General features: G+C 40.0%; 1 protein-coding gene across 2 annotated transcripts in view; it reads left to right on the top strand.

The window, feature by feature from the left end:
* LOC120568286 (NACHT, LRR and PYD domains-containing protein 3-like) overlaps positions 1-25888 on the top strand; it is a 73288-nt gene that overhangs the window by 37824 nt on the left and 9576 nt on the right. For both annotated transcript variants that reach the window (XM_039815687.1, XM_039815696.1), the window contains exons 2-7: positions 4016-4092; positions 5248-5373; positions 5485-5538; positions 5898-7656; positions 7774-7947; positions 21572-21742. In XM_039815687.1, the coding sequence (XP_039671621.1) occupies positions 4016-4092; positions 5248-5373; positions 5485-5538; positions 5898-7656; positions 7774-7947; positions 21572-21742 (2361 nt within the window). The remainder of the gene's footprint in view (positions 1-4015; positions 4093-5247; positions 5374-5484; positions 5539-5897; positions 7657-7773; positions 7948-21571; positions 21743-25888) is intronic.

Below are 25888 nucleotides of genomic sequence, written 5' to 3'. Positions count from 1 at the left end.
GGCGTTTTGAGCTAACGTTAGCAATCTAACAATCATAGAGAGCTAAAACGTTTTTGAAATGACTGCTAGCTACAACTTAGCAATCAGACACAAAGAATGTCACTTTAATGGCGTTTTGAGCTAACGTTAGCAACCAAACAATCATAGAGAGCTAAAACGTTTTAGAAATGATTTCCATCTTCTGTTATTGTATGTAAAGAGAAAAGTTTATTATTTTACAGATTTCACAAATTTCAGTAAGACACGTTATACCATTATGGTCTTAACTGACAACTGTTGACCATTTAACACACTTACACCTAGCTACCTTTACTGCGTTAGTGGGTGTTTATCAATGGTGTCATGACTTTTCATATGTTGGTTGTAGCCTTGTAGCTTGTGTGTTTACAGTACTATTTAACCTTTCTCACTTGCAGTTTACTGCATATCATACTGCCTGTGGTAGCTCATTAGCTGGTAGTGTTTACCTTGTAGATGATGATCATATTTTGCACTGCATTTGTTTGAAAGCTAGAAGCTATGGACAATGAGTTAATGTTACATACATGCAGTAAACTACAAGCTAATGTAAACTGCTACTGTAAGCTTAATGTAATAAAGATTAATTAATGCAATTCTCCTTACCAGTTAAGTGATATGACAACTACAAACATGAACTCCCACAAATTTTAAATTTTATTGACATGGGATAAATAAGAGAAAACGACTATTGCTAAATTAAAGCCTATCAGTGTCGGTAACATTACCTACCTTAGCACGTTGCGGCAAAGTTGCCGACAGAATATTCTCCTGCAAGCAGACTGACGCTGATTCTCCATCTCAACAAAAAAATTGAACAGCACAGTTCCACATCCATTTCATCCAGTGTTTTGAAATGCAGCGCGGAAGTGAAGGCGGCGAAACATTTTCAATGACGCAAGCACGCAATGACGTGCACTTGCTAGCCTGTTCCAATGTACATGCTCTCCGAATGCTCAGGAGGAGCCTGGCCTAGCCTCTGAAGGATCCTTCCTTGGAAGGACTAGTCCTACCAAGGAAGGATCCTTGACATTGAGAAACGGCTAGTGTCTTCTATGGGTCAAACATATCCATGTAATGATAATTAATCCTCTTATGTTTGTTCTGTAATTCCAAAAACCGTGGGTCCAAATGGCAAAATATTATGATCACCAGAGAGATAAAGGTCTGGCGAACGCATTGATGTGGGTTTTATGTTTGTGGTGTCAAATATATGGGACACAGAGCAGGTAACAAACAGGGAACCATCTGCATCCTTCCAGATATTTTTTTTCGCAGTTTCTATCGGCAGTTGGTATGTAGAGAGCCAAAAGTTTACGTCCGATGGATTCCATAGTTACATGTCTGCGACCGTCACAAAATTTCCTACATTTTGACCAACTATGATGTATGGAGAGTGAAAACTGTACGGGAGAGAGCAATTTGTTTGGAAAAATTTCAGAGAATCATAATGCAGCTTCACACTCTGTCCTCCCCTCTAGCTGTCAGCATTCTGTCCCCATACACACACATTGGAAAATCTCAACCGGTCTGAAAACGTTTTGCAACTCCATTTTATTTTTTACAGTTTCTATCGGCAGTTTGTTTGAAAATAACAAAATGTTTAGGTCCGGTGGATTCTATAGTCACATGTCTGCGACCGGGACAAGATTTCCTACATTTTGACCAACTATGATCTATGTAGAGTGAAAATTGTACGGCAGAGAGCAATTTGTTTGGAAAAAATGTCAGTGAATTGTACTGCAACTCCATCGTTTCTATCGGCAGTTGGAATGTCTAGAGCAAAAAGTTTACGTCCGGTGGATTCCATAGTTACATGTCTGCGACCACCTCAAGATTTCCTACATTTTGACCAACTATGATGTATGAAGAGTGAAAGTCTGAAAAGAGGACGATACGTAAACTGTGATTTCGTAGAAACCGTGCTTGATATCCGAATGCCCATCCAGCCCAATAAATACCAAAATCTTGTCTTCGGTTTAAACTTTAAATGTTTTTTTCTACATTAAAGAATGGCGATACAGCATGGTCCCAAAGGGGGGTTGTTTTGAGCGATGTTAAGCGATTTCCCGAAGATTTCCCATTAAAGTCTATTTAAACTTTTGCGCCATTTTTTTTATAATTAATAAGAGAGGTGTCATTGTGATCATGATTGTTGGTGTGTGTGTGTTTTTAACACAAAGCAGAATCACTTCCTGTTTTCCTAATTAAAAGAGGAAGCAGCTCACGTGGTTCGACGTTCTCCTTTTACATGAGCTGTGAAGTTGATATTAGTTTTGTTGAAGATGAGCCAGGCCTGTGCAGAATCTCTGCCCACTGCATGCCGGTTAGATTTGTGTCTGAAGTGTCTGACATCACGGACACATGTTGGCAACGATAACCTCACGAGATCGAGGCGGCCGCAGTTTTTAGAGCCAGGCGCTGTTATTGCTCCCCACTGACTGCAAGACCCAGGGCATGATGGGAAAAGCTTGGCTCTCAGCTGATCTAACAGCTGATTGGTTCAGAATCAACTTAAAAATATGACATTTTATACAAAATGTTTTATTGTTGTTGAGCTGGAGAGATTTAGATTGATATTGTCTGATTTGAAGCTTCTTCTGTTAACAGAATACGTGTGGCTGACGTTTATTAGTCAGAGAGACTAAAAACATTCAGACCACAGATCATCTGCAGCAACAGATCACATGTAGGGCATTTATATTGGCTACTCTGTCATAATCAAAACAACTGGAGACTGAGTACTGTTCAGACTGAAGGCTGCTTCAAAACTGGAAACGGTCCAACTTGTCCACGGCTTTTTGTCTTCGCCTACTGCTGCCGCCTGCTAACGTCTACTTTACGAGCTCATCTTGAACGAGTCTAACGACTAACTTGCTCATTATCTTCTCATTATCAAGTGAGATTGTAATACTACTTACACAACTCCTGAGCTGTATATATTTCCAGAAGTCTGCTTCATCTCTAAAATAGAACTTTTGTTTGACTTCTACAAATGACTGGAACAGGTCATCAACATACAAGTCACTAATCCTATTGATGCTTTTTTTCAGCCAGGTGGTCCATACAAAAGGTTCCCTTCCTACTTTGATTGAGGGGTTATTCCAGCCCAGTCTCATGGCAGTTCGTGAAATGGTTACGTTATTGAATCTATTGAGTTGTGGACAGGACACAATTGTCTTTTTTTCATGTGGTGAGCATGAATTTTAATTAAATGTATTTAAACAGGAAGCATATTTCATAATCACAGCACAACTACGGTAGGGAGTAGTATGAAAAGCAGAAAATCTGCGCAGGGAGGTTGGTTGGGGGGGTGGATGCGTCAAACATTACAGGACTTTCACCCCGGAGACTGGGTGTTACAGTTCCTTTCCGTATTCTCTTCCTAACTACAACCGTCCCGTTGTCGCCAGAGTGTCCTGGGTGTGACGGTTCCTTTCCCAGTTCTTTTTTTCCTAACCTCAACCGTCCTGTTGTTGTGGCATTTCATGTCCCCATTGTTGCGTGCCACAGAGACCGCGGATCGTGTCCCTGCGCCCAGGGATCACGTCCCCCATGTATCGGTCTGTCCTGTTGTTGACGGTGTGTGGCGTTTAATTTCCCCGTTTTGCGTCCCCCAGAGCAGCCCAGTGTCATGGCAGTTCGTGAAATGGTAAGGTTGGAAAATCATGACCTGTACATGAAATAAACGAGAAAATCGTGACCTGTACACAAATCAATAAATCAAAATAACATGACCATTTCACGAACTGGCGTGAGACCGGGTTGGTTTTTCCGTATGGATGAATGAATTTGCTTATATTGGGATATATGAAGTTGCTTATGCACTTTTGTCCAAGTCTCCCTAGAGTACTGCAAGATTGGGTTTAACTTGGTCTTCATCTTCTCATTATTAATAATAACTGGGTGCAGAGGAGAACTGTATGGAAAGATGTTTTATGATAAAATCACTTTCTGACTTCAGCTCCTTACCTGTGTGATGTGTATTCTTCTTCAGTGAGAGCAGCTGGGTGAAGAAATGCAGAATGGGAAACTGCTTTAGCCGGCCTGTGGATCCAGAAACATCACAGCGTGGTAAGATGATGGCTCACAGGCTGTATACACACCAGCCTCTGATGAAACATACACACTTCAATTTTACTCAATACAGCGGCCATGTTATGGGTCACACTTAAGATGACTTTCTGGATCTTCAGCAGTGAGGATACAAAAAGGTCTGAAAGAAAACAAACACTTAAAGATTATTTTTGGCCTTTTTGTCTTTTGTTGACAGAATACAGTTGGTAACATTTTCTTTCCTAGGATGGCAAAAGCATCACCACCTTACTCAGCCTCTGATTGGCTTACCTTGATGGAAATGTTGGCAGACAGAGAGGGAAGATACGCGGTACCCGTCTTAGATTGTTTGTCCTCCCTTACACCTAAAAGCAACTTGTAAACATCTGAGTAGAGACTAGAAGCAGAAAACTCCCTCACCACCTCATCCTTCAGCGGATAGCTCTGTTTCTCATTTTGATTTTTAACTTGGAACCCTTTTAAATATTAACACACCTTTAGTTCTGTAGAGCAAGAAAAGTCCAACAGATATTGTACGTCAGTTTTTATTTAGATGTGTGTAAGTCCTGTTTATCACATTTCTACCAAGCTTAATTAGGGGTCCAAGCCCGAGAGGGCTGGGAAACCAGCTCCAGTTCCTATTGTTTTTGCTAAGATTTTTATTCTTATTATTTTTCCTTCAATAAAAGTCATAATGCAGCCTACACCGTACAAGTTACACAAGTGAAACTGTAAGGGCTGGTATAGACTGTGACACGTAACTCAGACTTTAATGGAAAACTGTAGGTTCCTGTTTGGCATGATCCTCTGAGTCTCTGGAAAAAAATTGGTGATGATTGACCACTAGGGGGCACTACAAGTATGAAAAGTTTATATCTCATGATCGTCTTATCAGATTTTTTTTAAATGTGAAGGGTACCATCTAGGGCCACTCCTGAGGCAGCACCTAATGGTGTATTGATTGGTTGAACTGGGCGTGGTCTATTGCACCCTGGGGGGTGACTTGCACCGGGAGGCTTGGACCCCATTATAATTACTTGCAGTTCTAGTTTGTTCTTGATCCTTCAAATCTTTGCTAAATCAGCTCTAACAAAACAGAAACTCTGAATCCTTATAGCAGTTCATGAGTTGATGAGTTGTAGTTCCTAAATATTTTTGTCTACTCTCAACCAGCTGAAACTCAGAGGGGAGCAGGAAGACCAACAGTCAACGCCCAGCATGGAGGTGTCGTCAACACACCTCAGTTAAAAGATGTTAATGTGGTAGGAAATATACTGCTCAATGTCAACAACACATATGGTAAATGTTTCCCCTGAATTTATAAATCAAATACAACATATCTATGTTTAAATACAGATTAAAATGTAACCACCAACATTTCTTAAGACATGTTGTATGTTTCTGTTTCAGCCTCATCTCCTTACAGGACAGACAAGGCGAAAGCTGCTTCTCCCAAAAACACAGGTATTGTGTTTGTTAACAGATTTTTCACAATCAAATGATAAAACACTTCACCTTACTCCTGCAGTAAAACATTCCTTTCAGCATCTGAGCATATTGTCATTGTATTGATCTAAAATAAATTAAATTTATTTATTTATTTTACAAATTCTGCTTGCATTTACTGTATATGGACCGGTGATCCGTCCAAATAAATCTAGACCTGGAAATACCAAAGCACACTTTAGTCTGTACCCGGCTGGTTCTGGTTCTTGGGTTTTGTTCTTGTTCTTTTTTGAGTTTGTCTGAAAACCTAGCACACAAGTATATGCTTACTTGGAGTATGTGAAAATAATATAACTATGATTTCATTCATCTTTCAGCAAACATTCAAAGGTGCCGAGATAACTTAAAATCTTTCCTTGAAAATACAACAAAGGATCTGTCACAAGGAACAAAGGAAGATGGATCATCTACTCCTTTAGACAAGATCTATACGGAGCTTTACATCAGACAAGGAGGCAGTGGCGAGGTTAATAGTGAACATGAAGTGGTTAACTTGGAGTGCAAAAGGAGTTCGAGTGAAGAGAAGAAAATCCAGGTCAATGACATTCTTCAACCTTTATCAAACGTAGAAGACCCTCCTCAGAGAGTTCTGACGAAGGGAATCGCTGGCATTGGAAAATCTGTCGCTGTGCAGAAGTTTACTCACGACTGGGCAACAGGAAAAGCCAACCAAACTACTGATTTCATATTTCCATTCACATTCAGAGACTTAAACTTGATAAAAGATAAGGATTGGAGTCTTGTGACATTAATAGGTCACTATTTCGAAGAAGTGAAGGATTTGGAAAAGTCAGACTACAGCGAATCAAGTGTTTTGTTCATCTTTGACGGCCTGGACGAAAGCCAATTACCTCTGGACTTCAACAACAATGAGATGTGCCGCGATGTTACAAAGACCACAACATTAGACGTCCTGCTGACCAACTTAATCTCAGGAAAACTGCTGCACAAAGCCTCAGTCTGGATCACAAGTAGACCAGCTGCAGCTGCTAAGATTCCTCCTGAGATCTTCCATAGGGTGACCGAGGTACGAGGCTTTAATGATGAGCAGAAGGAGGAGTACTTTCAGAAGAAAGTTAGTGACAAGGAAATGGCTCAGAAGATCTATGATCATCTTCAGTCAAAGTCGCAAAGAAGTCTGTACATCATGTGCCACATCCCAGTCTTCTGTTGGATTTCAGCCACGGCTCTCCAGAGTCTCCTTACAGAAACGGAAGAAGCTGAGTTGCCCAAGACTGTGACTGAAATGTACACTCACTTCCTGATCATCCAGACAAAGCTGAAGGAATATCAGGAAGGTGAAACAGACAAAGATGTGATAATTAAATTGGGAAAGCTGGCATTTGAACAGCTTCAGAAGGGCAACATACTCTTCTACGAAAATGAGTTTAAAAGTTGTGGAATTGATCTAAAACAAGCTGCCGTTAATTCAGGAGTTTGTACACAGATCATAAGAAAAGAAGCTGGTCTTCACAAACAAGAGATTTACTCCTTCATTCATTTAAGTGTTCAGGAGTTTCTGGCAGCTCTGTATGTGTTAGAGACTTTCTTAGATAGCGGAGAAAACCTGCTTTCCAGTCAGACAAGGGTGGAAGTGCCATCAGAGAAAGGAAAACATCCCATCTTCCTCCTCCATCGGAACGCAGTGAATATGGCTTTGGTCAGCAATAATGGACAATGGGACTTGTTCCTGCGCTTCCTGCTCGGTCTGTCACAGGATAAAAATCAGGACCTCCTTCAGAAACGAGTTGGATTCAAAGGAAGACATCCACAGAGCAACCAGGAGACAATCAAGTTCATTCACGAGAAGATCAAGAAACTGCCCAACAGCGAGAACAGCATCAACCTGTTCCACTGTTTAAATGAGTTGGGTGACCAGTCTCTGGTAGAGCAAGTCCAAAAGTACCAGAGCTCAGGATATTTTGGTAAACTGTTACCTGAACATTGGTCAGCTCTGGCCTTTCAGCTGCTCGTTTCCAATGAAGATCTGGATATCTTTGACCTGATGGAATACGAAGGATCAGATGAAGTTCTGGAGAGGCTGCTGCCAGTGCTCAAAGCATCAAAGAAAGCTTCGTAAGTATTCAACCTCGAGAAACCCAACAGCTCTGCAGCTCTCCGGTTGTGTTTAAATGTAGAGTACAGAGGGAAGTGTTTGCTAAATGTTAACAGTCATTTTGTTTCTAACTTCAGGTTAAGTAAGTGTAACCTCACATACAGATGTTGTGAGAACATTTCATCAGTTCTCAGCTCGAAGTCTTCTGGTCTGGAGGAGTTAGACTTGAGTGAAAACAGACTACTGGACTCTGGAGTGAAGCTGCTCTCTCACGGTCTAAAAAGTCCCAACTGCAAACTCCAGAGACTCCGGTAAGAACATCCAGATGCACAGTATGTTTGTGGTGATTCATCATACAAGTCATATGGACTTTGGGAAACTTAAACTGGGAGTAGTTTACTTTTCTTTCATGTTACAGTGAACATAGATGAAATATTCCCTTAAGATAGTGTTATGGATATTTTATTGATGTACTTTAGGAATCGATATTACAAACACCAAAGCACAGAGAACACAAAGAAACAGAGAATGGTTAAAGTGATATATTGCAAACGTTAATGTGTAATTAATTACAGGGGAGTTAGAAAGTAAAAGTGTCATTTTTTTATAATTCCAGTTTTTCCATGTGAGAAACACACCACATTCAACAAAATGTAACAGCACTAAAGAAACACTATACAGCAATCTGGGCAAGAAAGACAGAAAAACTACAACAAGAATTCACAATTAAAACAGATACACATAAATAAAATAGGAAACAATTAAATAAATGAATACAATAAAAAATAAGATGGGGATGTTGGCTGCGATCGAATTAGGCTTGATAATAATATTAATTATGGGAGACTAGTCAGTTCAAATTGAATAAAATGCAAGAAATGAGACCAGACCTGGTAGAATTTACCCCTACCATCATTCAGTCTTGCAATAAGATCTTCAAATGAGGCTGTTTCTGTCATTAACTTCAGCCAGTCTGTAAAACTAGGCCTTACTTGGCTTTTCCAGTGTCTAAGAATGATTCATACTGCAGTGATAAACCCAGTTAGTGTCAGAGCGGACTGCTTTAGAAATTTCTGGTGGCAAAAGGGACCTATCGCGAAGTATACACAGCTGGGTAGACTCTGGCAATGGTGTGGCTAACCAATCGGCAGTAGTTTTTATGATTTGTTTCCAAAAAGGAAAGACCAGGGGGCAATCCCAAAAAAGATGGTAGATGGATGGAGGTAGGATCCTGTGACGTTCATACACTTACAACATAGATTGTCCTTCATTAATCCCATTTTATGACGCTTGACTGGTGTATAATAATACCTGTGAATAACCTTATATGTGAATTTATTAATTGTATCCCTCACCGGCCACCCTGCATTGGAAACCACCTTTTCCCATGCTTCTTCCTCAATGTTTGAGTTCAAGTCCCTCTCCCATATTAACCTCAAGTGATTAGAATGACCATACAAACAATCTGCCATGATTTTATAAAAAAACAGAGGCATTACGGACAGGCTCAGGCAGTTATATTGGCAGTACTTTCAATTTGACAGAAAGGCCTAAACCAAAAGAATAATTAAAACAAAATGATCCAAAACATACGGCAGTCGGCTTAGGACACTGACATAGAAAACAAAAATAAAACAATATAAATATACCTTCACATATACCTTCACAATAAACTCCAATTGATTCTTAAATGTACAGTTTGACTTAGAAAACACTTACATTTCACAGAATACAGACTCTGAAAAATGGGCTTCACTAGGGAGCGCACAACATCACACACCTGTCACTCTGATGTCTACATACAATACAAAACACAAACAGTTGTTGTACTTTACCAATAACCACATACAATAGCACAGGTGAGGCTTTATGCATGCTAACAATACCTTGCTAACACATGGAAACACTGGCGTCGGCCTCTACACATGAAATCCATCGACATCCATCCAAAGTCAATCTCATCTATGACATATCATCCAGTTAAAAGATGAACACAGATTTCATTTTAACCTTTTGTTCATACATGTTTTTAACCAGTTATGCAATATTTACCTATTTATTTCACACAATGTACTCGGCATTCTCCACTGTGCTGTTTCCCTGATCGGCCTGAAAAGAAAAAGAGAGCGACCAAGAGGCACCGCGAAACTCTTGGCATGTGACACCGCCACATAGTGGCTGGAATAACTAACTAAAAATGTACCTTCTGCCAGCAAATAAACAAACATATGCACATTTCTTTCATTTTTAGAACGCAAAATACATACTGAAACAAACCAGAAATAAATGTGATGGTGTTGTTACAACAAATTCACCATCCGGCTACACTAGTTACACAGCTCCTGAGCTGTAAATATTTACAGATGTCTGCTTTATCCGTCAAATAAAACTTTTGTTTGAGTTCTTCAAATGAATGGAACAGGTCATCAACATACAAGTCACTAATCCTATTGATGCTTTTATTCAGCCAGGTGGTCCATACAAAAGGTTATCTTCCTACTTTGATGAGGGGTTATTCCATATGGATGAATACATTTGCTTATATTGGGATATATGCAGTTGAGTATGTACTTTTGCCCAAGTCTCCCTATAATACTTGGGTTTGGATGTCTCTTCTGCTTAAAACCTTGTGACAAAGCCTCAATAGTCCCAAATGGAGACACCAGTTCCCTCTCTATATCCAACAAACTCTGAGCTGAACTCTCACCACACCAGTGCTTAGCTATTTTAAATACCTCAAAAGCTGTTCTGTATAGCTCCACATTGGACAAAGCCAACCCTCCCTTGTTTCCGATTGTGTATAACTTTTCAAGCTTTATACGTGACTTCTTGCCGTTCCACAGAAAGTCTCTAATTATGTTATTGTACTGCTTTAAAAGAGATTCTGGGACAGTCAATGGCACCATCATGGATATATAATTCACCTGTGGAGCAACTATCATTTTAATAGTGTTTACTTTTCCCCATAAACTAAGGTTGATCAGTTTCCACTTATCCAGGTTAGCCTTTATAAGCTGAAGCAATGGAAAAAAAATTAGCCTGTACCATGTCGTTGATAGCTGGAGTAAGACGATTCCCAAGATACTGCATACCTGAATCTATCCACTTAAATTGAAGTGCATTATTTATTGTTGGTAGACAGGTTCTAGACACTGGCATTACTTCAGACTTAATCTTGTACCCTGATATTTCAGAGAAGGTTCCCATAATCTTCAAGAGTCTGGGAGCTGAGGAGACAGAATCTACAGACAGCCAAAGGATGTCGTCTGCATAAAGAAACAGTTTATGCTACCTTCCTCCTGCTCTTATCCCCCGTATGCTCATATCTGATCTGATTGCCATTGCAAGTGGCTCAAGAAATAAAATAAACAATAGTGGAGAGAGGGTCTCCTTGTTTTGCGCCTCTTGATATATTGAAAAACTAAACTACCCCATTGGTCAACACTGATGCCTTAGGTTCTGCATATCAACTGAATCCATTTGATGAATCCCGGCCCACACCCAAAGGTCTCCAAAACATGTATCAAAAACCGCCACTCCACCCTATCAAAGGCCTTCTCTGCATCTAAAGAGAAGGCAGCAACAGGTTCATCAGCCTCTCTGTTTTGCCACATAAGGTGAAGTACAGTTGAAACCAGATATTTACATACACTTAAAAAAACCACAACATTTTTTTTTCTTTAATGTCATACATTAAATCAGAGTAAACTTTTTCTGTTTTAGATCAATACATAATAAAATATTTTTTGCATTTGTTAAATGTCACAATCGAGCGAGGGAGAATTTTTATGTATTTTTTTTATCACTTTCATCAAAGTCAGAAGTATACATACACTTCCTTAGTATTTGGTAGAATTGCCCCGAAACTGTTTCACTTGGGCCAAACGTTTTGGGTATCCTTCCACAAGCTTTCTACAATAGTTTGCTGGAATTTTGGCCCACTCCTCTTGACAGAACTGGTGTAACTGGGGCAGGTTTGTAGGCCTTGCACTCGCCTTTTCAGTGCCGCCCACAAATGTTCTATGGGATTGAGATCAGGGCTTTGTGATGGCCACTCCAATACCTTGACTTTGTTGTCTTTAAGCCACTTTGTAACTAATTTGGAGGTATGCTTGGGGTCAATGTCCATTTGGAAGACCTATTTGTGCCCAAGCTCTAACTTCCTGGCTGATGTCTTCAGATGTTGCTTCAATATATCCACAAAATTCTCTTTTCTCATGATGCAATCTATTTTGTGAAGTGCACCAGTCCCTTATGCAGAAAAGCAGCCCCACAACATTATACTACCACCCCCATACTTCACAGTTGAGATGGTGTTCTGAGGCTTCAAAGCTTCGCCCTTTTTCTTCCAAATACAGCGTTTATCATTATGGCCGAACAGTTCAATTTTTGTTTCGTCAGACCACAGGACATGTCTCCAGAAATTAGGATTTTTGTCCCCATGTGCAGTTGCAAACTGTAGTCTGGCTTTTTTATGGTGGTTTTGAAGTAATGGCTTTCTTCTCCAAGAGTAACCTTTTAGCTCATGGTGGCACAGGACTCGTTTACTGTGGATAATGACACTGTCTTACCAGTTTCAGCTAGCATCTTAACAAGGTCTTTTGCTGTTGTCCTGGGATTGATTCGCACATTTCACACCAAAAAACGTTCCTCTCTGGGACTCAGAATCCGTCTCCTTCCTGAGCGTTATGATGGTTGTACATTCCCATATTTTTTATACTTGTGTATTATTGTCTGAACAGATGAACGTGGGACCTTCAGGCATCTGGAAATTGCACCTCAGGATGAGCCACACTTGTGGAGGTCCACAATTCTTTTCCTGATGTCTTGGTTGATTTCTCTTGATTTTCCCATGATGTCAAAGAAAGAGGCTCTGTGTTTGAGGTGTGCCTTTATATGCATCCACAGTTCTGTCAAGAGGAGTGGGCCAAAATTCCAGCAAACTATTGTAGAAAGCTTATGGAAGGATACCGAAAACGTTTGGCCCAAGTGAAACAGTTTCGGGGCAATTCTAGCAAATACTAAGGAAGTGTACGTATACTTCTGACTTTGATTAAAGTGATAAAAAAAATACATAAAAATTCTCCCTTGCTCGATTCTGACATTTAACAAATGCAAAAAATATGTTAATATGTATTGATCTAAAACAGAAAAAGTTTACTCTGATTTAATGTATGACAGTAACGAAATAAATGTTTTTGTGGGGTTTTTTGAAGTGTATGTAAATATCTGGTTTCAACTGTAGAAGTCTCAGATTGTCAGTGGAAGACCTTCCCTTTACAAAACCCCCCTGATCTGGGTCTTTAATATAAGGAATAATATTTTCAAGCCACGTAGGCAGAACTTTAGCAAGAATTTTATAGTCTACATTAGCCAGACTAATGGGCCAGTAGCTAGCTGGATCTAGAGAGTATTAAGCAGATGACCAGCTGATAATGACTCTGAGTACACCTTTGTTAGGACCGGCGCTAGAATATCAATAAACAACTTGTAATACTCAACAGGAAAACAATCTAATCCTGGAGCTTTACCTGACTGCATTGACTCAATGGCTTTTCTAATCTCTTCCTCTTTAATGGGAGCTTCCAACTGTTACACTTGTTCTGGTGACAGACTAGGGAGCGGGATCCTGGAAAACCATTTTCCAATTTTTCAGAGTCAAAAACTGTATCTGATCTGTAGAGAGTTTGGTAAAAATCCACAAACACCTGATTAATTTCTTGCAGTCTCACGTTTTTTTCAGTTGCCTGAACAGTTTGCCTTCTCTCTGCTTTCGTAGAAGCTGGCCTTAAGCCTGAACATGGCATACTCCACCTTCTTGCAGTACATATAATTTAGGTTATCTTTCAGCTCACACACCTGTTTCAACAACTCTTCACTGTAGCTTTCTGACAGTTCTCTTTCTTTCTGTTTCTGTTTTATCTTATCCTCCAGCTGACTGATTGTCACCCTATCTTGTTTCTTCCTTTTTGATACTTCAGCAATGTGTTTGTCTCTGATAAATGCCTTTGAAGCCTCCCATACTCTGCCCAGAGACAAAACCAGTATTAATCTGAAAGAAGTTAGTAAGATCTTCTGAGTGACTGTTTAAATACTGTGTTTGTAAGAGAGATACATTGAGTCTCCACCTGTTACTTTTGATTTTTTCCATGCAAATAGATACACACAGCTCTACTCTTGCATGATCAGTTAATGCTATGACATCTATTTTACAATCAATTACTGATTCAACCAGGTCTTTAGAGATTACAAAATAATCGATTCAACTTGGTGATTTATGATTATATGAATAAAAGGTATATTCCCTCTTATTAGGATTCATCAGTCTCCAAATGTCAACCATACCAAGGTCCTCCTGAAGTTGGCACAATGCTACTCGACCCCTAGATGGTGTCTGAGAATACTTCTATCCAATACAGGGTCTGGCGTCTAATTAAATTCCCCTCAAAGTATTGTACATCCATTATCCAATGTCCCAAGAAGTGCATTGGTTTTGTGAAAAATTTCAGGGTCATCCTCATTAGGGTCATAGGTATTACATATGTTAATTTTCCTTCCATTGATTACAGATTCAATACAGACAACCCTCCCTTTGTCATCTTTGTGCTCCTATAGTGAATTTAGTGGTGAAATAACGGACGAATATTGTCGGACTTGAGACCCTCCGGTCTAACGTGACAAGCCAGCTAGTTGCGGCCGGCATTGCCTACTCGCTGGCCGGCCAATGAAGCTCAGAGACTTGCTGTCAGCTGGAAGTCTCTCAACCCTCCCACCAACCGTTGGGCTGACATTGTCACTTCAAAATGAAAAGCCTTAATGTTAAATAGAAATAGCAATGGTGAATCTTAAAATGTCAAAAGGCAATTACAGGGGGGGGGGGGGCGCTGTCGAGCATGGATAGAGAGTAGACGCGCCGCCGCCAGCTCCGACATATTTATCCATTGATTTGTTTTAAACGTCTGTTTGGCCCGTTGTCTTAACCCCTATTTTTGGTTCGGACTATTTAAGACATCTGCCGATATGTCTGGGAAGGGTTCTACTCGCCAAGAACGTCCAGCTCGAGCTCAAAACCGACATGCTAACGAGAAAGCTAACCAGCCTTCTCCCGCACATGACAGTGACGACGAAGAAAGCCCGTCACTTTCGCAGTTGGTAAAACTTATTGAAAGTTTTAGGGCTGAAACCCGCGGTTCACTGGGCACCCTGCAGTCTACTATAGACACTTTTGGGACACGTCTTACTGAAGTTGAAGCTTCCCTGCAAGACTGCGACGATAGGATTACTGCGCTTGAGGCCAAATGTGAACAGCTAGCGAATTGCAACAAGTTGCTAATGGCTAAATCTGAGGACCTCGAGTCGAGGAGTAGACGACAGAATCTACGTGTTGTGGGTGTACCTGAAAACATGGAGGGGCCGCAGGTCACGGCATTTATGACCGACTTCTTTGCTGAGATGCTGGGTATGGAGATCCCTGACGGGCCAGAGATGTTGGATCGGGCACATCGCCTAGCTTTCCGTCCAGCCTCTGGTCCGAGACCCATGATTGTAAAGGTGCACCATTTCAGAGTGAAGCAGCGCATCCTCCAGCTGGCCAGGGAGAAGGGTCCGCTTACTTTCCGCGGACACGCGGTGCATATCTTCCCTGATTTTACTGCTGAGGTCGCTAAACGGAGAGCATCTTTTACCAACATCAAGCAGAAGCTCCGGGCTGCAGACATCAAATACGACCTGCTGTTCCCCGCTAGGCTCCAAATCTCATTCAACGGCGGCAAGTACAGCTTCGCTACAGCAGAGGAGGCAGTGAATTTTTACGCAGAGACCATAATCCCGACTCTCCGGGCGGACCGGGAGAACGACGCTACTGGATAACGTCTCACCGACTTCTTGATGTCGCTATATTTATAGCTGTACACAGGCTGACAACTTTGATAGGACCGTTTCTCCTTTTTCTTTTTTTCTTTCTCAGATACTTATTATGTAGGCTCCTCTGTTATACACAGCTTATGGGTCTGAAGGTGGTGAGTCAGAATGTTATTTATGCTTTATCCTGTTTAAGTGTGTTTTTATAACATGTTTTATAGACGTTTACGACTATAAATGGTTACTTGTGGAGCACTGGTTTAATGCACAGTTAGGATGCATAATGTAGAGTGTAGATGCTTAGTTCAGGGAAGCGTTTTGGGTAGGGAGGCTGGGTTGGTTTGTTTTTCTATCTCTCTCTTCTTTTATTTCACATTGTTTTTTAGTTATGTTAATATGTCTATCAGAAGGTATTGTACACAGAGTCTAATACTGCACAGGTTTCTCAGCAAATCCAATGTACGCACAATGTGGGATAATGGTTGATATTGCAGGAATTAAACTGTGCTCTTGGAATGTCCACGGGATTCAGGGCCACATTAAATGTAAAAAGATTCTTAATTACTTATAAAAAGAGAAAGTAAAGATTGCAATGCTACAAGAGACCCATCTAGATGACAATGAACATCTAAAGTTAAAAAGAGAGTGGGGGCGGTTTTTTATTTCGTCTTTCACAAGTAAAAAAAAAAATTTAAAAAGAGCAGGGTGTAGCCATCCTAGTTCACAAATCTCTGCCCCTGACAGAGGTGGAAGTTAGGGCTGACACGTCAGGCAGATATGTAATTATTAAAGGGACACTCTTTGGAGAAGCCGTCTCCTATTTAAATGTGTATGCCCCCCTGGTCCGTCCCTTTGATTTCTACACCAAGGTATTTTGTTTGTTCTCTGAGTGGATTGTTGAGTCCTCAGTGACAGCTGGTGACTTTAATTGTTGCCTAAACCCGTGCTTAGATAGATATAATAAAACTGTACAGTCTAATATGGGGCAAAGTCGGTCTCTACTTGGCTGCTGCATGGATGTAAATTTTATTGACACTTGGAGGACCCTTCACCCCACCGAACGGCAGTACACATTTTATTCAAAAGTACATAAATCATCCTCCAGGATTGACTATTTTTTTCCCTCTAAAAATGCCCTTCAGAGGGTCATCTCTTGCTCTATTGGCAATATAGTTATTAGTGATCACTCGCCAGTGTTTTTGGTCATGTCCAGCAGGGCTCAAAGCATTAGGGGGCAATGGCGCTTTCCAAACCATCTGCTTAAAAATCCCAATTTTAAAACGTATCTTAGTGAGCAGTTTAATTATTTCATTTCTGAGAACAGTGCCCCAGATGTGTCTCCTAGTTTACTTTGGGAAACTGCTAAGGCCGTTATGCGGGGCTCTACTATATCATTTTCAGTAAGTCTTAAGAAAAAACAGAGAGCAGAACAACAGCTTCTTGAGGAGCAATTAAACAAATTACAGGGAGAATTTAACCTTAAGCCTTCAGAAGGCCTGATGCTTCAAATTCACACTACCACAGCAGCTCTGGACAATCTTCTATCTAAAGAAGCTCAGAAATCCATACTGTTCGGTAAGCATAATATGTATGAATTTGGTAACAAGCCGAGCAAGTATCTAGCCAATTTGATTAAAGGACATGCTGGCTCCCAGGCTATTCCAGTTGTAAAGAACAGTGCTGGTACACGAATCCATAGCAACAAAGATATAAACAACTAATTTCTTGATTTCTATGAACACTTATACAATTCTGAATCAGATCACAGCTCTGGGCAGCTAATGCATAATTTCCTATCATCTATCAAACTCCCTCAAGCCTCTGAGACTCAGAAAGAGAGGCTGAATAGGCCTGTTGATAGAAGCTATCGGTGACTTACAAAATAATAAGGCCCCAGGACCTGATGGGCTGACCCCTGAATTTTATAAAACTTTTAGAGACCTGTTGGTGGACCCTCTTCTTCATATGCTATCCCATTCCTTTGATTCTGGGGCTCTCCCTGACACTATGATGGATGCAAAGATTTCCCTAACTTTAAAGAAAGGCAAACCTGCAGATGAATGTGCCTCCTACAGACCAATTGCCCTGCTGGACGTAGACCGAAAGTTATTGGCTAAAATTCTTGCTAAGAGGCTTGAGGGTGTCCTTCCTGATTTAATTTCGGTGGACCAAACTGGGTTCATATTGGGTCGCAACTCGCGCAACAAAGTAAGGAGACTATTGAACCTCATACAGCATGGTTCAACGTCAAAGGCCAAATCTCTCGTCATCTCCCTTGATGCAGAGAAGGCTTTTGACAGGATTGAGTGGCCCTATCTGCTGGGTGTTCTTTCAAAATTGAACCTTGGTGACAACTTTATTAAGTGGATATCTCTGCTATATGCTGCCCCTCGCGCCTCTGTTATTACAAATGGCCTGAAGTCTTTCCCGTTCTTGGTGAGAAGGGGAACTAGACAAGGTTGTCTGGCCTCGACACTTTTATTCGCCCTTGCCATGGAGCCCCTAGCGGAGGCCATTAGATCTGATCCTTTGGTGACAGGCATCCAAGTGGGCCCCACGTGTCAAAAAATCTCACTCTACTGTGATGATGTTCTCCTTTACCTAAGCAGTCCTGAATATTCTATCACACGGGTTGTTGACATAATTAACTCCTTTGGTCGATTTTCAGGCTACAAAATTAATTACTCCAAATCTGAAGCTATGCCCCTCACTTCTCATGTGTCTTGGTCTCCGCAATGCTCCGCCCCTTTCCGTTGGTCTTCATCCGGTTTTGTCTACCTGGGCATACGCATTACTCCCTTACTCTCAGGCCTTTACAAAGCCAATTTTGTACCTGCAATTCGTAAGATTAAGGAAGACCTGGCCCGATGGACGGCTCTGCCACTGTCTCTCCTGGGTAGGGTGAATCTTATCAGAATGACTATACTTCCCCGGTTACTGTATCCTTTCCAAATGATCCCAGCTTTGTTAACAAGAAAATCTCTTTCTGTTATAAACAGCTCTATGACTTCCTTTCTCTGGAAGAACAAGTGAGCCAGGTTGAAACTCACTACACTACAGTGCCCCCTCGAGGAAGGGGGCTTGGCAGTACCGGATTTTAGACGCTATCAGTTAGCATCACTTTGCACCTATATTTGGCATTGGTTTGACAAGGGTACCGAATCCACCTGGCTTGATTTGGAGGCTGCCCCAGTGCTCCCTATTCCTTTGTACCATCTATTATATGCATCTAAGGGGTGGGCTCGCCTTAACTTAAAGGGCAATTTTATTCTACAGAATACTTTAAAAGTCTGGAGGATGATAAGAAAGTTAGAAGACCATGATGGTTTTTTTTCTCTCCTTACACCTGTCCATTTGAACCCAGATTTCCCTCCTGGTCTGGCCGACCAAGCCTTCTCAGTGTGGTTTAGTAGGGGTATAAAGACTGTGGGTGACCTGCTGACAGAGGGCACTGTGTTGTCTTTTGATCAGCTCAGAGTGAAGTACAATCTCCCGCAGAATAACTTTTTTAGGTATTTGCAAATACGCAGTTTCATTCTTTCTAATACTAAGTTGTATTCTAATGGGTTTTCCATCTCAGTTGTGGAGAAGGCTCTCCTGAAGCCTGACTCCAGGAAACATATTAGCAGGCTTTACAAGGCCCTGTCAACTTCAACCAGTGACTGTACGGTTCACGTCAGATCTCTCTGGGCGGCGGATTTTGGGGAGACTATCTTGGACGATGTGTGGAATGGGATTTGGTCAGGCCCTGCAGGTTGCTTATTTACCAACAAAGCCAGGGAGATGTAATTTAGGGTCATGCACAGGCTCCAAATCACACCAGTGAAATGCAATAGGTTTAACCCATCGCTCTCAAAATTCTGTAATAAATGTAAAATTTCTGAAGGTACATATTTCCACTGTATATTTGAATGCCCCCTTATTAATGACTTCTGGGTCAAAATTTGTAAGAAAATTGATGTTATATTCAAGAAAAAACTAGCTCTTACTCCCATCAGCTGTATTCTGGGGTTAAATACTAAAGCACTGGGTCTTGGCTCCTCCAAACTAAGGCTGCTGGAGGTGCTTCTCTTTAATGCAAGGAGATGCATTCTTCGTCTGTGGATCTCGGACTCTGTTCCCAAAATTTCACAATGGACTCGGAGTGTGTTGGAACTTCTCCCATTAGAAGCTATTAGCTTCTGGTTCAGAGACATGCCTTTCCGCTTTTTCAAAATCTGGGACCCCTTCTTGGACTATATTGGGGAGGATGGTGCACGGACCCTTCAGAGTGGCCTCTATGGTCTAGCATGGTCTGTAATCTCGAAGTACATTTCCAGGTGACATACAATGGCCTAAATAACCCAATTTGACTGATTACGTTGAGTATGCCTCAAATGTGCAAACCTTCTGTGTTTTTGTATAGTTGTTTTATTTTTATTTTTATTTTTTTATTTTATGTTATTTTTATTTATTTTTATTTTTTTATTTTTTTGTCTTGGTTGTTTATTTTAAGGGGTTACGGGTGGGCTAAAACGAGGACTTTGTTCTTTACTCAGTAGCTGTATTCCTGTATGTTGTATGTGCCCCGAGGAAATTTAATAAAGATATGTGAAAAAAAAAATGAAAAAAAGGCAATTACCAAATGTAAAATTCATAAGATAAAACTTCAAATTGAAAATTATAATTTGTTTTCAATTTGAGATTTTAATTTAAGTATTTCTATTTAAGCTTTTCCATTTCACAATTTGAGTTTCATATTTGATGTTTCTGTCATTCAGTAAAAGATTTCAAATATTTCAGTTTAAGCATTTATATTTAAGCTTTGCATTTTAAATTTGACTTTTTACATTGAACTTTACAAATTTCATCAATTATCATTTTACAATTCAATTTTTCTTTTTCAGTTTCCTTTTTCTTTTATAAATTTAATTATGGCATGATTTTTCCTAATAGAGTAGTAAAATAATATTTGAATTTGATCTTGCTTCATTTTCTCTTTGGACTTTCAATTTGAATTATGAATAAATATTTCCTCCATAGTCTTCGGTCTCGTCACAAAAATTGACTGTGACATGTTGCCACACGTTGCAGTACCGCCCCCTCACTTGGGCGAGAGTGGTTACGTTAGAGATGCGACAAGAGAAGACCGCTTCATTGAAAAAAAAAATCCATATAGGCTGCTAAATATATAAATCTTACCTCGTAAAAATAAATGGTGCTTGTGTGAGTGTCGTGAGCTCATCTGTCTCTGGCAGCCACATCACTCAATACATCCCACACTGGCTGTTAGATAGTTAGATACCCCTTTCTATGGAAGTCTAATTGCACAGATATTGCTATTTCAGTGTAAACAAAAAAAAAGGAGGAGTGAGGGAGACTAACTATGGAGCTGAGGCAATAATGTTATAATTGACAATAATAATACTTGATTACATTTCTAATCTCTAGTTTTAACACCTCAAAGCTTCATGAAGCAACATAGAACCAAATTAAACTGTCCCCTACGTGCAACATCATAGACTAAAGACCAGTTCAGAGCAAAGATTCACGATGAGTCAAAATCATAATAAAATCTTTCTGAGTTCTTGGCAGAGACACTTTGTCGACTGGGGACACTGGAGTGAGTATTGTGGTCATTATCACACTTGTGATAAAATATTGTCACACATTCAGGTGTTCAGACAGTTTTCAGGTATTTATTTTCACACTAAAAGTATATTTACATTATTGTTAAATAAATGGTTTATACCACACTATAATGTAGTTGTGAGCACATATAAGGTCATTTAAAGTGTATTAATGTAGTGTTTTTGGTGTTATTATAACTTCTCCTATGAAACATGTTTTATATGATTACAGATGTTTTACTGTGTTGTTATTAATTATCTGTTCATACAGCAGCCTCCCCTTGGTCTACACAGGAGGAGTTATAGAGGTTAAAACATTAAGAAACACTAAATCTGCTCACAGATACATTATAGTTATACAAGATTTATTATATTATATTTTTATTTATTTTATAATTCTCTTCCACAAAAAGTTAAAACACAAAACAAACTGATCTGAAAACTGTGTTTAAATGTCTCCTTACAGTCTGAGCGACTGTGAGTTAACAGCAGCCAGCTGCAGGTCTTTGACCTCTGCCCTCAGCAACTCCTCTGCTCTCAGAGAACTCATCCTGAGCAACAACAACCTGGAGAATCAGGGGGTGGAGCTGCTGTCTGATTGGCTGAGGAAACCCCACTGTAGACTGGAGATACTGAGGTGAGACTTTTCTGTAATTCTTCCCTGGACACCTGTTCTAAGATTAATATAATTTATCTAGCTTTTAATTTCAGACCATTTAAGTGTTAGTCAGAAGTTCCCCCGTTGATCACCTATCAATTTCTATTTTGGAGTATCTGTTGTTCATGATCAGGTCGTGTGATGCTTTATATTCCCCACAGTGACTGTGTTTACACTCTTTCATTCACTGTGTGATGCAGAGCGACAGTGAGCTACACACAAAGATTCATAGAACTGGAGTTACATCCAGTAACTTCTAACATTATTGTCTCGTTACTCAACAGGAGGCGACGGTAATCGCTGCAGTGTTTCCCATACATAGCTTCTACTTTGGCGCACCGCCCAGGTAGATAAAATCTGAATTAAATTTATTTCCAAACAACAGTGTATTTTTCAATGCACCCAGACCAGCTGCCTCCAGCCCCTCCCCCTTGTGAAGTCTTGTGCCTTGTGCATGAGTCATGACGGCATCAACGTGAACGTTGCACTTCAGGCTCAGAAGCTATCATTACGTTAGTAGTAGCGTGCTGCTGGTTGTCTTGCCGTGGGTTAACTGTAGGCTACTAAAAAAAACGTAGAAACACAGCGGCCACACCACTGTGAAAGCTCCCAGAACATAATTTATCAGTCTGGTTGTTACCCCTTTCCGCCGCAGTCTCCTCCGCTCTATATCTATATTACAGAGCTAACCAGTGCTGACTGGAGCTAATTGTTGCTAACCGAACCTTCAGTTCTCGGTGCCTGTATCCATTAATTGTATTTATGGACTCAAGCCAGAATAAAACCCGTAATTTTATTAAATTGGCTGGACAAGTTTTAAACTACAACTCAGAGTTGTTTGAATAACAGAAATCTGCTCAGGTGAGATCTAAATGAGTGCAACAGGAAATGAATAGTACAGAACAGCATGTTTAGGATCCCCAAATCACGGATTAATACACTTAAAAAAATGAACAATGATCAACAAACAAAATGAACAAGAATTAACTTTAGATAGCCCTAGTCTTATTATGATTTAACAGGAGTTAGGAGGGAACAGTGTTGAGATTAATAACCGTAACTTTCTGTATGGATCATAATAGGCCTATAGTCTGTTAGTGTTATTTTATCTGCTGAACCGTTAACATTTGGAAAAGAACTGATTTAATTGACAAAGCACATCATGGCTCCACTTTCCTGTCATTTGTTGTAACTAATAATAAGTAATTTGTTCTATTTTAGCAGAATACTGAAAGCAGTGGAATGGCAGAACTGAGTACATTTTAATGTTTATTTAAGTACAAGTAATATAATTTTCTTGATACAACATTGGGGCATATCGCATACTTTCCTCATATCTTTCAGCCCTAATAACTACCCTGAAATTGTGTCAGATGCAGAAAAGTGTCACAATATTTTCATCTGTATCATCTTTTAGTCTAATTTCTTTAATAAATGTCTTTATATAGCGCTTTTTCTAATGGCTTCTACCATTCACACACTGTAGCCGAGGCTGCCGTACAAGGTGCCAACTGCTCATCAGATAAACACTTACACACATTTACACTCCGATGAGCAGCATCGGGGGCAACTCGGGGTTCAGTGTCTTGCCCAAGGACACTTTGACATGGGACTGTAGGGCCAGGAATCGAATCACCAACCTTCCGATTGGCAGGCAACCACTCTACCACTTAGCCACAGCTGCCCCATGTATTATGTAAATAGTTATTTCTTAACTTTTGATAAAGTTATGGAGTCATACACCTTTGTTTGACTAGTTTATTACTGACCTCAGCTATCATGCGCCGCGCCGTCACATCCTGCTCCCCCCCCACCCCACCCCACCACCACCACCACCACAAGTACATTCTCAACCTGTGGGAAACATTGCACTGGGTTCACATACGTTCACATACATTTGTTAATGTTTGTTCCTGTAAAGGAGAAGAAGATTCTTTAACTTCTTCAATGTTGTCTTCACTCTCAATAAACTCCACAGCATCAGAAACACAAGCAGCCAATCACAGTTGCATTCCCCATGTGGTATCTCTGTCAACGCCGTAGCCCAACATGTAGGCACATATCTCAGCAGCTATGGCGTAACTTCACAGTATACAGACTTAGCCACTGTAGGTACGACACAGATAATAATAATAGTAATAGTAATAAAATCATCTGACGGTCTCCAGATCTCCAAAAGAGAGAAAAAGGTTTTATTTTAGCCTTCGACCTGATGAGGAAAAAGCTGCTGCTGATGACAGAATTAATTTGACTGTTGAATTGTAACGCTGAGTTTACCTGATTCAATATATTTTGATGAAATAACTTAAAGAAATTTAACTTACGTTTTTCCTTTTTTAAAATGTTTTTATTCCATGTGATATACTCAGGGTTCGTACACTTTTTCCAAGGTCAAATTCAAGCACTTTCGAGGTTTTTTTTTTTCATTTTGTGATAATTTTTGCTGTGTTACTGCCAGAGGTGGGTAGTAACGAGTTACATTTACTCCGTTACATTTACTTGAGTAAGTTTTTGAAAAAACTATACTTCTAAGAGTAGTTTTAAATCACTATACTTTTTACTTTTACTTGAGTAGATTTGTGAAGAAGAAATTGTACTTTTACTCCGCTACATTAGGCTACAATGAGCTCGTTACTTTTCTTTTTATCTCTTTGGTATTCTACGCGTCATTGTTTGTATTCCCCCCGCGTACGCCTCATTTTAATGTTTTATTTTGAAAGAGACAGAGAGAGAGAGAGAGAGAGAGAGAGAGAGAGAGAGAGAGAGACTTCCGCCAAAGGCTCTACCACGTACATGACTGTTCACCAATCAAACGTAGTTGTGCAGTCTCGTCAGCTGGCAACAAAAAATAGGCGACGCTGATGCGTAAATCAACGCTTATCAATATCACTTCCCCATCAGTCAGGACCAAGATCTGACCATAATTACACTTGTGCTTTCCATAAACTGCCGTAATTAGCCTATTATTTCAGTTGCAATCCTGCCAGTGGAAGCGATCGTGAGAGCAAATAAAAAATATAAAAAACATAATTCAAACCACTGTGCGCATTGGCTCAAGAAGCAGAGAAATAGCAGATATGTAATTCCCTCCCATTCAAATCTATATATTTCAAAAATATACCCATCAGGGAATGTTTACGGCGTTGTCGGTCCCTAAATGTTTTAACTTTTATGAGCGCACTCTTCCCCCGTCTCTCTCTCTCTCTCTCTCTCTCTCTCTCTCTCTCTCCCTCTCCTCTCTCTCTCTCCCTCTTCTCTCTCTCCCTCTCTCTCTCTCCGCACCGAGCTCCGCCTGATCTTCTATAAGAACGGTGATGCCGTTATCAATCGGTGCCTAATCGAGTTTGGTCAGTACGTAACGGTTTGGTCTTCTCCAACTTTGATACCAACTCCCGACCAGGTTAGGCGTCCAGCATGAGTTACCACGGCGATTTAACCCGGTATTAAGTGATCCACCTTCGTGATAAAGAAAACCCTGGGTTGAACCTGAAGTTAGCTGTTAACCCCAAATCTTGCTTCATAGTCCAGGCCTCTGGCCTCATAATAAAAGCATGTTTACCTTATATTATATATATATATATTAGTAAAAGTGCCAAACAGCAGCTCTGTTACCTTGTTCTAGTTCTGCCTGCAGAGCCTGGTAAAATAAAGTAGGTTTGGAAATTTGTGTTACTTGTGCTTATTTATTTTTACGTATTATTATTTTATGTATTTTATTTTTTAAGTACTTGAATTTACCTGGATTATTTTAATGTAAGCTATTTTGTAATTAATTAATTTTTATTTATTTGATTGATTGGATGAACTATAATTTGCCTAAAGATGATTATTTAGTATTTTTGTCCGTCTGATTGAATGCTTATGTTAAAAAATAAATCAGACGTTACTCAACAGTTACTCAGTACTTGAGTAGTTTTTTCACCGAGTACTTTTTTACTCTTACTCAAGTAATTATTTGGATGACTACTTTTTACTTTTACTTGAGTCATATTATTCTGAAGTAACAGTACTTTTACTTGAGTACAATTTTTGGCTACTCTACCCACCTCTGGTTACTGCTTATGGCATGAAATTTTGTAGGAACTTTTCTTTTTAGTCACATTTTTTAAATCCAGTGTGTTTTAC

This window comes from Perca fluviatilis, chromosome 1 (genome assembly GCF_010015445.1).
Source record: "Perca fluviatilis chromosome 1, GENO_Pfluv_1.0, whole genome shotgun sequence".
Classification (NCBI taxonomy): domain Eukaryota; kingdom Metazoa; phylum Chordata; class Actinopteri; order Perciformes; family Percidae; genus Perca; species Perca fluviatilis.
The sequence above is the reverse complement of the archived record's forward strand: the minus strand, read 5'-3'. Positions and strand labels throughout refer to the sequence as shown.